The 15,999-nt window shown below is 35.4% G+C and overlaps 1 protein-coding gene across 1 annotated transcript; it reads right to left on the bottom strand.

Annotated features, from left to right (window-relative positions):
• Positions 1-78: 78 nt before the first annotated feature.
• On the bottom strand, positions 79-15,766 carry p24-1 (transmembrane emp24 domain-containing protein). Its single transcript, XM_083110475.1, has 3 exons — positions 15,464-15,766; positions 11,667-11,912; positions 79-1,325 (listed from the first exon to the last, which is right to left on the bottom strand). Exons 1-3 carry the CDS (start codon positions 15,617-15,619, stop codon positions 1,089-1,091), a joined length of 639 nt encoding a protein of 212 aa, XP_082966601.1. The 5' UTR covers positions 15,620-15,766; the 3' UTR covers positions 79-1,088.
• Positions 15,767-15,999: the final 233 nt, after the last annotated feature.

Consider the following 15,999-nt stretch of genomic DNA (forward strand, 5'->3'; position numbering starts at 1 on the left):
GAAAAGAAGATACTTCATCATGGCTGAATACAATTTTTACGAGTAGAAAGATAAAAAAAACACAAATAATGAACAAGGTGCTTCCATACTATATTTTATTATTTTTAAATAGCTACAAAGCTAATCACAGTGAAAGGTGAAATTTCGGAATGATATATAAAACAAGATAGAATTCCTTAACCGAAACACAACTGTGACCACATTCACCACATATCCCACACATTTTTTTTACAATTTACTAAGAGAAAAATTCTTGCTTATAAATTGATACTTTATTATACTATTCCATGATAATAAAATATAACATTTTGAAAAGATTTTATTATCTGGTCGTCAGGGTGGAATAGTTAGCATCAAATACTACGGCACACTTTTTTTAACAGGCACAGCAAAAGGGTTCAGACATATTACGTCACATGGATACCATGCATATGATTATATTATCTTCTTGTTTAAGATCAACACAATCTTAGTCTTCATCCTGATGCAGTTCGTTGAAGACAATGGCATCATCAGAATGCTTACACAGCCATGAACTATGTTTCGAGCATCTATCCTTAAGTTGTTCTTCCAAGATGACATTTTATGTTCTATAATCATAGTGTCGTCAGTTTATCAAGCACTTTTTTACTTACTGGCAATACATCTCATAAAAATTGTTTAAATGTCTTATAAATTTTGATCACCTTGTCTTCTAAATGGTGTTCACATTCTGATTCATTTTTTTTACATTATTAAAAACAAAGTAATGCAAATAACGCAAAGTAATTGCGGTCACGGATATTTATTATGTAAAAAAAAAATAATACATGTAAAACAGGTATCTCTTGGAACACATTTCTCATGAGAAATTATCATGTATGAACGCAAGCATGCTATGACAAAATTTATACCAATTTAATAATTTAATACTGAACATTCTTTTTCTTCTTTATGCAATGCAACACAAATTTAACACTATGTAGCCTACACAGTGGCTGCAATAATTGACTTCGTCCTATGACCACAAAATATTTAAAAAAAAAATCACAAGTTAACAATCATCCATCTCCACTAAAAAAAATAACATTAACATCAACAAACAGAATCTACATGTGAGAGTTCATTTGTGAAGGTTTTTTCTCGGAGAAAAAGTTTTTAAGCACTAGCACTTGTCCTACTCCTATAACGAGAATTGCTATCGTCTCGAATACGGACCAATAAAAAACACGTTCATTCAGGTCTTCCGCTCTTTTACGTCCTTGTGCTTCCCTCAACCTATGGTGTGTTTGATAATCAATAATGCTGTTCAGATTCTCGTGAATCTGCTGGGCAGACGACTCCATCTGTTGACAAATGAACAAAACATGTCAGTAAAAAAAGAGAAATTGTTAGGGATAAAAGCACTGACTAACAAGTGATTATAAATTCATCAAAATATCGTATTACACTTTACCTACATGAAGCATGAATTAATGTAACTCGCTCACTGTAACAATGTTTAAAAGGCAGAATAGGTGCAAATTAGGGGAATAATGTACCTTGGAACAGGTCTCTATGTTTTATGTATGCGTACGATCCAAGACACTACACAAGTATAGGGGTCATTCCACATTAAATCAACGCAAAAAACACAGATTTTGTCACCCATCTCAGATTTTGATGAAACTTTGTGTACACACTTCCCTTATGGTTGAAAGAAACACCCTATTTTTTTTTTTTCACTATCTCAAACGGTTTTCAGTCTACAGCACTTAGAAATGTCAATAAATCTGGGTTTGCTGAGACCCTCGACACAAGATATCCTTTCTTACATTACATTCGAGATGGTGAAAAAAGGTAAAAAACATAAAATTTAGCTTCAAATGTACTGAAAACAATGTATTTACCCCAGTTTTCTATCATTTCTCACATAGCTGAGTTATCATAATTATCGCAACTGTCTGTGAAGGCCAAAAATGCCGCAAATCATGAAACAAAGTCAAGTTTTTGAAAAATAATGTGTTTTGAACTACCTTTGCATAAAGGTTACAAGAAAAATTTAAAAATATATTCGTGGAGGAGTATTGTACAAAATGGCTACCCAGCAGGGTTTTTTTTCTGCAATGTCCAATTTTTGTTACAAGTAAAAAAACCATAAATTTCATTCTTGGTTCAGAAGAGCATCTCTCTGCAATAATTTTCAACATCAAAAATATTTGGTTGAAAATTCAGGTTTTCATAGCCTAGTTTTCCACGACAAAAATTAGGCTACAAGCATATTATTAATTTTTTGGAAGCTTTTATAAAATATGTTGAGTGATTATGTATTTTTTTCTGAAATCCTCATCATTTCATTGAGGTTTGTGCAAAATATCACATGCACCTGATCATTGGTTAAGGAGGGGAAAAAATGCAAGCAAGGGTATCTTGTGTCGAGGGTCTCAAGAATGACAGACAACCCAGGTATCAAGAATGACAGACAACCTAGATTTAATGACATTTCTAAGTGATGTAAAATTAAAACAGTTTGACATAGCGTGAAAAAAATATGGGGTTTCTTTCAACCATAATGGAAGGGTGTACATCAAATTTCATCGAAATCTGAGTTGGTGGGTGACATGACCTCCTTGAAATGGCATGGAATGACCTATAGGCAGGGCTCGAAAAATCCCGGTTGCCATGGCGACTGTGATCTTTTGCTGTAATATGTATGAAATTTTGATGATTAAGTTCAAATTGCAGTTAGCAAATTATTATTTTTTTATCAATGTTGCGAACATTCCATAGAGTCAGTAACAATTTCTTACCCTTTGTCTTCTATTTCCTGCTTTCTCAAATAATTTAGCGATGTCTTGAATACCATGATGCTCAGCATCTTATACAGAGTGTTTCAAAAGTTGCACAACCAAACTTTGCAAATGTATATCATGAAAACCGTATGAGATATTTACACCGGGTTTTCTGCATTATAAAGCCTCATCCATTGAGATATTTTTCAATACTTAAAATTGTCAGTTCACTCCATACAGAAAATTATATAAATTAATACTGACGGAAATTAGCATTCAATTTTTTCCACAAATGAACTTCTGAGTAAGAAAAATATGTAAGAAATTATCGAAGGGTCATATTTAGATATTTGATGACATGGCATATTCATTGTAGCAGTGCGTGTACATTGCTGAAGAGTATTTTACTACTCATTCTTACACTCACGTGCAAGAGGTTTTCCAATAAAAATGCCCTGCTTCTGCTGTACCTCACAAAGCAACTGTTTTACAACCAGTGAAACACCAACAAATGATCCCTTCAAATTTTTCAAGAGTTGCTATTTATTGTTGAAAATCAGTTCTCTGATGTTTTCAGCAAATTAACAATGTTTTTTTAAAAAAATAATGTAATTGCTTTTATGTAGATAAATGCTAACATAATTTATGAACCCAGTGATAGCCTACAGGATTAGTTTAGTGCAGAAAACCCGGTGACAATATCTCTTAACGATTTCCGATATAGAATTTCAAGTTTGGATTATGCGACTTTTGAAACATACTGTAGTATGCACAATTGCTAGTAGGTGGTTTCCTGGCGCCTGATTTTCAGAGCTGGCACCTAGCTTTCAGGTAAATTTTTCGAGCACTGCCTATAGGGTATATGGAAGCCCACATTTTTTTTTGTAGGTGCAGCACTTTAAAGATGTCCTTATTGGCTGTATGCGGTGTATTAAAACTATTTCAAGATGAACCTACAGCTTACTTCAAAGTGTAATAAAATATAAAGAAAAATAATTGAGAGGTTACAAAAATTTATTGTAAGTGAACTATTGAACTTACATTAATGAATCCAGTCCAGAATGAACGACGAATGCAAACAGTTTGTCCGTGTATGTTTTAACAGATTCATGCCACTAGGTGACATAGTGTTTTAGTCCCTAAGATCACTGGAACTTACACCGTGTGACTTCTTTTTGTGGGATTTCATCAAAGACAGGGTATTCGTACCACCGATGCCATGTGATGTCGCAGAACTAAGGGAGCATATCATCTCGCAGACAGACACTATTGATGCGAGTGTGGCAAGAACTAGACTATAGTATCAATGTGTGCCAGGTCATCTGTGGTTCACACATTGAACATTTATAGGTGTAAAAAAAAAAAAAAGGTTTGCATTACTAGTTCGTTCTGGAATGATTTTAACACTTTACTTGCAATAATATCTTTTTACCTCTCGATTACTTCTGAAACACCCGGTATAAAGAAAAAAAAATATTGAAATATCAATTGTGGCTTCCACGTGGCCCTGACACACGTGTAATCCCTGCTATCCCGAAGGCAAAACTTTCTCTGGCACTACTGTCCCAGCAACCTGCAAGAAGTTAATTCTGCCTTATTCTTACACTTTTAATAGCAAATTTATAACAATAACTAACTAACTCCATAGCCTTCTTAAACCTGAAGGTTCATGGCTGCAGCAACACAGGCCTTCCATCTTTCCCTATCTTGAGCAAGTTCTATATACTCTTTTCCATCCCTACCGATTTCTCTTAGGTCCATCTCAACGTTGTCCCTCCATCTTCGTCTTGGCCTTCCTACAGGTCTCTTACCATCAGGTTTCCCAACAAGAATCCTGTAAACTCCTCTCCTCTCCCATTCGTGCCACATGGCCTGCCCACCTAAGTCTTATTGATTTAATTATTCTAATAATATTTTGACATGAATACAAATTATGTAGTTCTAAATTATGTAACCTTCTCCACTCACCTGTCTCCTCATCCCTTTTAGGTCCAAAGATTTTCCTACGAATCTTATTTTCAAATACTCTCAATTTATGTTCCTCTTTCAATGTAAGGGACCAAGTTTCACATCCATATAATACTATAGGCAAAATTACTGTTTTGTATATTTTAACTTTTAGTTTCTTTGATATTAAACGAGAAGACAAAAGTTTACAAAGAGAGAAGTAACATGCATTTCCTGAATTAAGCCTACTTTTTATTTCCTCTTTAATATAATTTTCATTTGTTAATATTACTCCTAAGTATTTGAATTTGGAAACAGGTTCAAACGAGTTGTTATCAATAATTAGATTTTGATTATTATCTAACACTTGGTTTCGGCCTGTAAGCATATATTTAGTTTTCTCTTTGTTAACTTCCAAACCTATCTCTTTAGCAGTTTTGAAAAATATTTTAGCATTATTCTTAATTGTATTCACATCATCCCCCAGTAAGTCTACATCATCTGCATATGCTAACAACTGAGTCACACCATTTAATTTTAGTCCTTCTTTGGTTTCTTTTACCTTCCTTACAGCATATTCTAAGGCAAAATTAAAGAGCAATGGAGATAATGCATCTCCTTGTTTTAACCCATCATGAATTGTAAATTTGTCAGACATATTAATACCCACACGAATTTTACTTTCTGTTTCACTGGTGTATATTTTTATCATGCTAACAAGCTTCTTACGTATTCCAAACTCTACTAATATATTATATAATTTATCTCTTTTGACCGAATCATATGCTTTTTTCAAATCAATGAATAGCTGATGGACATTTTGATTATATTCCCACTTTTTTTCAAGTGTGTGTCTGATGTGAAAACTTTGATCTGTAGTTGATCTGTTACGTTTAAATCCACATTGATAATCACCTATAATTTCATTAGCATATGGGGTTAGTCTTGTTAAAAGAATGTTAGGTAATATTTTGTATGTTGTTGAGAGTAGAGAAATTCCACGGTAATTATTGCAGTTCATTGTATCACCTTTTTTAAACACAGGAACAATTATGGATTCTTTCCACTGTTGAGGGATTTCTTCTTTATTCCATATGAAACAAATTAATTTATGAATTTGACATATTAATGAATTTCCACCATATTTAATTAACTCAGCTGGTATTAAATCAATACCAGGTGCTTTGTTATTCTATAGCCTTTTAATAGCATCTTTAACTTCAGTCAAGTTAGGTTCTGGAACTAAAGGTTCTGCTGTGTGGACTTCATTTACTTCTGATTTATCTCCTACATGGACATTTAAAAGGTCATTAAAGTAGTTCTTCCATCTATTTAGAATATCGCTTGGGTCAGCTAGAAAATCACCGTCTTTATCTTTTATATTTTCATCATCATTTAAATCCTGCAAAACATCAAATCTATTTGACAGTTTAATTTGGTAATCTTTCTTAATTCTTTCATCAGTAAACTTTCCTGTATCAAATTTTAGAACTTTTAGATTTTGTTGCTTATGATTTATCACTGAGAGTCTTTCTCTTAATTTAGCAATTACTAAATAATGGTCACTGGCACAGTCAGCACCTCTATGTATGTGAACGTCAATTATACTAGTATGCCTTCTCTTATCAATGAGAATATGATCTATCTGATTATGAGTTTTACCATCTGGAGAAGACCAGGTATATTTATGGATATCTTTATGTTTAAAAGTGGTACTTTTCACAATTAAATTCTTTGAGGTTGCAAAAGTAATCAATCTTATACCATTATCATTACTTAATTCATGAAGACTTTAAAACAATATTGGTGGTAATGTATGCTTTGGAGGGGATTAACATTTTTTTTAATTATAACCATTGATATTATGGGATAGATCTTATAAATACACATCCTCAAAGAGTGTTCGGCTTCCCTCCAAATTTTGAGCATCCAGTGTCCATCAGGCCAGTGGTAGAAGCAAAATTCCTGAAATTATGTCCGTAAGATGTCACTCTTACACAATGTTATTACTTTTCCCTTAAGAAGTATCAGCCTATTTTCAACTAATCTTTGCATGGTTGCAGGAATATGCCACTGCTACGCACTACAGTGTTCATTCACTTTGGTCTATTGTGGTGCCCACAGGGGTGTGCTGGATATATATATATATATATATATATTTTTAAATTTGATTTTGTTCCTCTAATTTTCATTATTGAGAGGTACAAGGTACAATGTATACATTTCACCCCAGTTAAAAAGGCCTGTCGTTAAATAAATATTAATGTACAAGATTCAATGTGATTTTGCTTTCTGCTCTTCACTTGTTTTTTTATTTTCCTCCCACTGGGAACTTCCTTATTAGAACATGGAATTCTGAGAGTGCGACTTCAATATGGCATCGTGCATTTGCATGCAACAGCGAGAAAAACATTCACATTATATCAGCCTACTTCGATTTAGGCATTTGTGATTCATCAGTTTGTTAACGAACGTGTTATTGTAGTATAGTTAACCTCACAATATAAGTACTTAAAAAAATACCATAAAAATGATTATTTCAGTTCGTGAGTATATGTTTTATAGAAAACACAACATTTCGAGATGCAACTGGTCTCTTCCTCAGATGCACTTTTTGGCAATCAGAATTACTTGCTACCTTTATTTGGTGCAAGGTGCATGAATCTTAATCTTAAAACTCAGCTAGCATATCAGGGAAGGGTTCATTGTAGAAAACGAAACCAGACAGGATGCCTTCCAATGGAGACGTTTAAACGAATATATTATTTAAACACAGGATACACGGAATAAGAATATTTACATGATAAGCTACATTCTTCTGTAATTCTAGTTTACAATCAACTTTTATCTTTACATGTCTTATTATTTCTTTTCTTGATTTGCATATTCTTCTATCTGTGCTTCCTTCTTAATGGACGATCTGGATCTGAACTTCCTTTTTACAGGACGATCTGGATTTGGACTTATTAATTTCAGTCTATTTCCATTTTTCTACAATTTAGGAATTCCTTTATCCTTTTCTAACTTTTCCCTTAAGCTTTGGGAATAATACTAATCTCCTCCCTTGCGGTTGCGATTGAAACCCGCCAACGCTAAATAGGTACAACCTAGTGTGTACTTGGTGCCAAACAACTGACACGCGCATCCAAGTAGGTGCCACGGCTAAAACGCGCAACCAAAAGTGCTGTGGAGCATTGACTGGAACGCGCCGCCACTTGGGTAAACAAAATTTCCACTATTGGGATGGTAAAAATCAGACAAATTCAAGATCTGTTCAAAGACACAAATTTGTAGCAGAGCTTTGACTTCTTTAGTTTTCTGATCAATTTGCATATGATCATTAGTTTGATTTATCAAGCATATACATTAATTTTTCAGTTTTATATTTATTCTTGGTCTTCTTATAATATATTTTATTGTTTTTCATCTTTCCAATTTGCTTTGTTCTTATTTATAGTTATTCACAGATATTATGCTAATTTTTAATCTTGCATGCCTGGTGCTGCCATCTCTATTCCTCTTTGGCAAACTATTTACGTTATTTGGTCCTATTTGGTACGTAACATACTTCATGCCTACGCCAATTTACACAAAAGAACAAGGAATAAGGTGATAGTAAAAGATCATGGTTAAAAACTGTGATATCTGTTTGTCAGGATAATAATAATAAAAAAAAGTGTTAGTCTCGAGACTCAATCAAGCCGCAAGGGATTTGTTAAAATATGAAGAAGGGAATTTACCATGATCTTTTACTATCACCTTATTCCTTGTTCTTTAGTGCAACTTGACGTAAGCATGAAGTAATTCTGATTGCCAAAAAGTGCACCTGAGGAAGAGACCAGTTGAACCTCGAAAAGTTGTGTTTTCTATAACACATATACTCATGAACCTTAAGTAATCATTTTTATAGTATTTAAGTACTTATATTGTATTGTAACAACGTGAGTAAGTAACACATGCCTTTTTTATAAAATAGTTAACCTCATTAAAGGATTTGTATAAAACACAATCATGTTACTGTGTCTGTAAGATTCAGCACTATGGTAAAACTTCCACCATGGTGCAAGCCCCAGAGGGAATCATATACAAATAATAATATTTTTAATATCTATTTATTTTACACCATGGAAAGTTTGAAAAGTTCCCACGTAAGACTCCATCCACAACAAATGTTTCAATTCAGACACCTCTTAAACGTTACATCCCTGTTGGTCAAATTCAGAAGGATCACAGTTCTGATTGTGTAATGATACTCTAGTGTGCGAGATATCCACCCTCCTAAACATCCCGAAGTCCACTGTCGCCGATGTGATAGTAAAGTGGAAACATAATGGGACGTGTACAACTGCAAAACGTTCTGGTTGAGCGCCCATGTTGACAGACAGAGACCACCGAGTGTTGAATAGGGTAGTACGAGAGAACCGGCAATCAGTCACCGCCACCATCACACAGGAATTCCAAAACAGGGCAGGATGTAATCCTAGCAGCATGACTGTGCGACGTGAGGTGTGATGACTGTTACCATGAACAAGCGGCTGCCCATAAGCCCCAAATCACCCAACGAAATGCGAAGTGCCGCCTCGCATGGTGTAAGGAGAGGCGCAACTGGTCGTTAGAACAGTGGAAATCCGTGATGTGGAGTGACGAATCGCGTTATACCATGTGGCAATCCGATGGTTGTGTGTGGGTGTGGCGAGTGCCTCATGAACGACATTTAGCATCCTGTGTTGTGCCGACAGTGAAATTCGGTAGAGGTGGGGTAACAGTGTGGGCATGTTTTTCCTGGAAGGTGCTTGGTCCCCTCGTTGCTTTGCACGGTACTGTCACGGCACATCATCACATTGACATTTTACAAACGTTCATGCTGCCTACCATCGAAGAACAGTTCGCGGATGATGATTGCATGTTTCAACACGACAATGCGCCCGTCCACACTGCGGGCCGCACTGGACAGTGGTTTCAAGAGAACAACGTCCCACTTATTGGCTGCGCAATGCCCCAATTTGAATCCCATTGAACATCTCTGGGATGTTTTGGAACACAGACTTTGTGCCAGACTATACCGACCAACATCCACTGCTCTTCTCATCTCGGCACTCCGCGAAGAATGGGCCGCCATTCCCAAGATACCTTTCGCCACCAGATTGCCAGTATTCCTGCGAGAGTGGAAGCTGTCATCAAGGCCAAGGGTGGCCCCACACAGTATTGATTGCCAGTACGTCCGATGGAGGATGCTTCGAACTTCATGCCCTAATTCCAGTGAGTGTCCGGATATTTTTGATCAAATAGATTTCTATGTTTTACAGGAGGATGAGGAATACATTTAGAATACTGGAAATGACTGAAACTAAGTTTGAAATTCTGAGAAACTAATTTACGCGACACAGCTCGTATCTGAACTGTTCTCATGGAAAATTAATGTACAATCATATCTAAAATGTATACACCATAAGCATGCCTATAATGACAATAGCACCAAAGTGATCTGCCTAACCTACTCAAATAAGTGTGTAGAATAGAGAGTAATTAGGAAACATGTGTTAATGATTTTCTCAAAGTTTCATAGGAGAAAAAAATTGTAGAAATTATTGTTACAGTAAATTTGCACCTTGGTGAAAGTAATTACCACTGTTTGGAGTTGTGGTAAGTGCAATTTATCAGTGAAAATAATATGTAAAAAGTACTTCATGCAAGCACCCGTGCTTCCCATCGACAAGGTATTTTTAGTTCATAGAAGAAAGAGAAAGTATCACAGAATATGGGAAATGATGGTGGTTAAAATTTGAAGCTTTCTGGTAATTAGCACGATTTGCAGTTCTGAAAAGTCCTATTTCTCGGCAAAAAGAACCTGTGGAAGGTGAAAGATATCTTACGCAAATACTTTCACTTTCCATCGACAAGGCATTCCATAGACTACTGCCGACACGTGGCTCATAGAGGTGTTGTGTTTGAGACCAGCACCAACAAGATTAGGGAAATTACTGTAATACTAAGAGCTCTAAACCTGAATCGTCTAACCTAACTATGAAACCCCTTTGCACCACACACGTGACCTAGATGGCCGTAGCAGTCCATAACAAAGGCTACAGCAAATGAATGGCTGGTTGCAAGAGAAGAATTACATAGAAGTATACGGACGTATGGGTCATGGGATAAAAATTCCATTTAGGTCTAGCATAGTGCCAGAGGCAGAGTTCTTAAAATATGTTAATTAAAGGTCTTAAGTGCCGAACCCTCAACTATGACAACTAGATCTCTTCTTGCAACAATTTAGATTCCATACAATTATAAAAATTGAAATTCTATAAAAGGCCCAAGTTCCATTTACTTTATTGACATTTCATCATGCTACAAATTCAATTTCAATTTACGTCTGTTAACACATACTGTGGAGTTTTAGCAATTAGTTAAGATTTTGTTCAATACATGCTTTTGTGGTTAGGTTAGGCAGGTCAGGTTCTGTTCTCTTAGCATTAAAATAAAAGTCCCTAAATGCATTCTATTAAGGTTCCAATTTACTTCTACATTCATTCCCACTAGTCTACGATACTTACTGTCGCTTGTCAACAGAGAATACCTTGTTCATGGAAAGCGCGTATGTTTGCGTCAGGTAATTTTTAAAAAGAAGGTTCAAATTTCATGTGACTGATTTTCAAAAATTCTATGATAATTAGTCTTTTTGCTTGGAGAATTTGAAAAAAAATCATAAAACAATGGAAACCATTACTCCCACTTTGTGCACATATGAGCTAATCGAAAAGGAGCTACAGTTTTCAAGTGGGATCCAAACCACTATGTGCCTTCACCGGATATTGGGACCCCCTTGAATAGAATGTGATGACACTAGCACTATCTTATCAGAGAGAAAAGTATCACTAGATTATTTTCTGATTCATGCTGCCATGGTTAGTGATTCAAATCACATGCAGATTAATAAAAAAAAAGGGAGACAAATGCTATATCACTCACCTGAGTCATTGCTGTTACTTGTTCTCCTACACCAGGCAAAGGTGGTTCATCTCCTACTTGGAAATCCATATATACTAATTTGTGTGAAAAAGTTGAAAATTCATTACTGAAGCACACGACATATTCTCCAGACTTCGTAGGCTCAAATGTGTGGCTATCATACTGTGTTTTAACTTGTCGATATATTATTTGTTTGTCCGGGTCCTGCAATGTCACGTCAACATCGTAGTGCCCTCCTGTCACAACCTGAAAGAGAAAAGGACTTTGACTAATACAAATTCCATGCAGAAGGTTCAGTTTATCACTACAGGAAAGAACTTCCGATGTACGCCTATCACATAGAGGACTTTTATATAACATTACACATTAAAAGTGGAATTAAAATTTCCATATGTCCAAGATGTTACTATGAACCAGTTGTTTACAGTGAGAATTGTGGAAAAGAGCATAAACTGAATAAGTTACTACTATCATGGCAAAAATGTTTACAAATGTTAACATAAGATAAGATTTATTTCCATCCACTTGATCATATGAGTACAAATAGCACTATGATATGAGATAGGTCAATTACATGTATAATTTTGAGTACAAAGGAATGAACACATACCCTCGAATGTATGTGGGTCCCCTCCCCCAAAAAGTACAAGTGCTGAGCCACCCAAAATTTTCATTTTAATCAATTGAACAATATGACACTGCTACTACATTAGTTTAACAGTCACGAGACAGTCTGATATGATATGATTTATTTCCATCCACTTGGTCATATTAGTACAAATAGCACTATGATATGGGATAGGTCAATTACATGTATAATTTTGAGTACAAAGGAATTAACACATACTTATGCATATTAAAAAGTATAATAGAGTATAGAATAACACAAAAAATAGAAGAAAAATCGGTAAATATGCGATATCGTCCGGACGGATTTCTTCAAATTTACAGGAGAAAGTACTTACTGAAATGAGTTTCTTTAGCATTCTGGACGTTCTTGGAGGTATTTTCTTTCACGGAAAGTAAAAACTTTCTTTTTTGAATGCTACCGAACAAGAATTAATCACTTTTTACTTAAGAAATTGGCATTGCCTGCCACATTATGCCGTTGTTTCCATTGTGTGCGTGCAGATGACGAGAGCGTTGAAAGTCACGCGATCTCTGTAGTGTTTCCAAACGTGCCTTCTTTTCACAGAAATTTCTATTTTTAAATATGTTCGCCGTGGTTTCTTTGTCGTAAACACGTCGTTGTGTTTCAAGAAGATGACGTGTCAAGGATGCGTCTTGAAGTTGTTGTCGGATGTAGAAAACGTAGTGGAATTTGTGGTTCAACACGGAATCGTGAAGAAAGAAATAGATTGTGAAAAATGTGGAAGTACATGCAAGCTGCACATTCAACCAAATGGGAAGTGGGTATATGCCTGTACGAAGCGAGTCCAAGGACGTGGCAAGTTAAAGTTCAAAAGAGTTCCGTGTCGATTTGAAAGATCTGCAAGATTGGGAACCTTCATAGGACAAAGTAAACTCTAGGTGCAACAGATCATACAATTTTGTAAACTGTGGCTACTTTTTCCATACCCAAGACAGGATTCCATACAATTCGAACTGTGCATAAGTGAAGGAACAGTGATGGACTGGTCAAACCATTGTAGGCAAGTGTGTGAGGAATGGGTATTACGGAATTCTAGACCAATTGGAGGTCATGGAGTCATTGTAGAAGTAGATGAGGCAAAGTTCGGGAAAACCAAAACATGTGTAAATGGGAGAGCCCGTCTACTTGATGGACGGTGGGTATTCGGAGGAATTGAAAGGGGAAATCCTACACGTTTCTTCATGGTTCCCGTAGAAAACCTAACTGAGGATACTCTGCTGACAGTCATACATTCTTCCTGGGACAACAATAATGTCAGACTGATGGAAAGCATATATCAACCTACAAGGAGCAGGCTACCGACAATTGAGAGTTAACCATAGTGTTGAATTCGTCGACGCACCTGCAAGTGGACATATTCATCAGCAAAACGTGCAACGACTCATGGGTGAAGAAATTCCAATCCATTCACAAAACATCGAGAGGGTTTGGCGTAATGTCCGGCATTCAATTCCAGTGTTTGGAAGAAGAAAATATCACTTCACAGGATATTTATCTGAGTACCTCTTCAAAAGTAATTTTCCACGGAAAAACAAGCAGCTACCGTTCAGTACATGTGAGTACAAAAATAGATATTCCAAGTAGCAATATACCGCGTTTTGTGTTCATTGAAATTGTAAGTGGCTTGTATTGTGTTAATTGAACTTTTGATTAGCGCCTCTTGTGTTACTTCAACATGTAAAATTCAATGTAGAAGGAAAGAGAATATATTTTGTCTAGTCATGTATTATTATTTTTTTATTTCTAATGTTTAAATGTTCATTATTTTAACTATGTTTGCCTAACCTAACCAAACCTAACCCAACCTTATCGTGCATGGTTTGTGGAGGTAAACATGAAAAAAATAAATTGAAATAGTACATAATTTTCCATCATGAAGGTTTGAAACACTGCTTGCACACTGACAACCGACAAAACACAAGCTGGTGCATCATGATGCGCGATGATCCATTACAAGTGCATGCCATATTGTCTATTACAGAAGCGGAACAAGACAAATAATCAATCGCAATATGAAAAGTTGACACTATTTTACGGAAAAAGGCATAACTTCACCTTAAAGAATGTTCCGCAAGGCAAAATAGGTAAGTACCAGAGGTAAAATTAAGGAAATAAATGAGTGAAAGGTGTCCGGGCATTATCACATATTTACCGAAAAATCAAAGGTTATGGCTATTAGTGAACATAAAAATAGAAGAAAAATCAAAAGTTATGTCTATTAATGAAAAATATGATCTAAGTACTCCTCTGTGCTATAAAACAAATACTTCATAAGCAACCTTTTTACTGTTATTTTAAATTTGGTTGGATTATGATTCTTGAATTACTCTGGCAGCTCGTTATAGAGTTTTACACTTTGAAATCCTAGACCACTATGTGTTTTGGATGTGCGGACAGTAGAAAGGTGGATGGAGTTATGCATATGAGTGCTGTACTTGTGTATGTCCAGATTTTTTGAGAAGATTTTAGAATTTGTATGAATAAAGTACAACGTTTCTAATATGTACAAACATGGAAGAGGTAATATTTGAAATTCATTGAAAATTTGTTTTGTTGGGTTTGAGAGGGATACATTCTTCATAATTTTTATTATGCGTTTTTGCCAAATAAAAATTTCCTGCATTTTGGGTGAACTGCCCCAGACAGAGATACCATATGTTAGTACAGGTTGAATCTGTCCAAAATATACTGTCCTTAAATTATTCAAAGTTAAAACATTTCTCAAAGACGTTAGAACTGGCACTGGTGCATTTACATGCTCCACCTCGTTAAACACTTTAGATATGAGCCATGTTCCACAATATTATGCTCGTTGAGAATGAACACTGATCAAGATTATATAAACTAACTATACTTACATTGTAGTCTTACACAAATTTTTCTTCCAATTTATACTCTATTTCTTGCTTTATATTTAGCTGTACGGTTAACATACCATGAATCAAAGCTAATATAGCATTAACTGCATTTTATACTGTGATGACGATGCCATAACGTAAGCAATAGCCTACATACTTCCAACATTAGCAAACCGCATTGCTCAATACTCCAACGGCTGTGTATTAGTTATGTATAAGTTATGTAATTCTTCCACGGTTCGATTATAACAAAAATCCTCTCAAATCGTGTATGTAAAGATAATTACCTGGAATTCTATAGTTGATTGCACTCCCTTTTCTATCTCTTGATAAAAACATTCTTTGGCGTTGTCTGGCAGTTCGAATGTTAGTTCTACACAATCCCCCAGATGAATTACGACAAATATCACTGTAATTACAGTCCATACTGGCCAGTAATCCATACTGGGATTAAATTAATAACAACATGAACCTTGAAAACACCGAATATTCAATGAAAGGTGTCATAAGTGACACCTAAAATGATTAAAAATCTTCACTACTACGACGTCTTGTACCCCAACGTGGCCGGAAACGGAAACGTTGCAACTCAGAGCCATCTACCTCTCGCTTCGTTAAAATATGACTCAAATGTAAGTTGCTCAGTCATCTGAAATAAAATATTCAGCAACATAAAGCATGCAAATCGAAGAGAAATCCGTCATAATTAGGAGAGTTAAATATTTAGCTTCTTCAACACATACAGGTAATTTTAATGTTTATCCATAACAATGCGTTGAAAATAATATTCCAAGAGTTTGCATATCGTCTGCTACGGTTTTCA

Source organism: Lepisma saccharinum, chromosome 24, assembly GCF_977018435.1.
Source record: "Lepisma saccharinum chromosome 24, izLepSacc3.1, whole genome shotgun sequence".
In the NCBI taxonomy this organism is placed as follows: Eukaryota; Metazoa; Arthropoda; class Insecta; order Zygentoma; family Lepismatidae; genus Lepisma; species Lepisma saccharinum.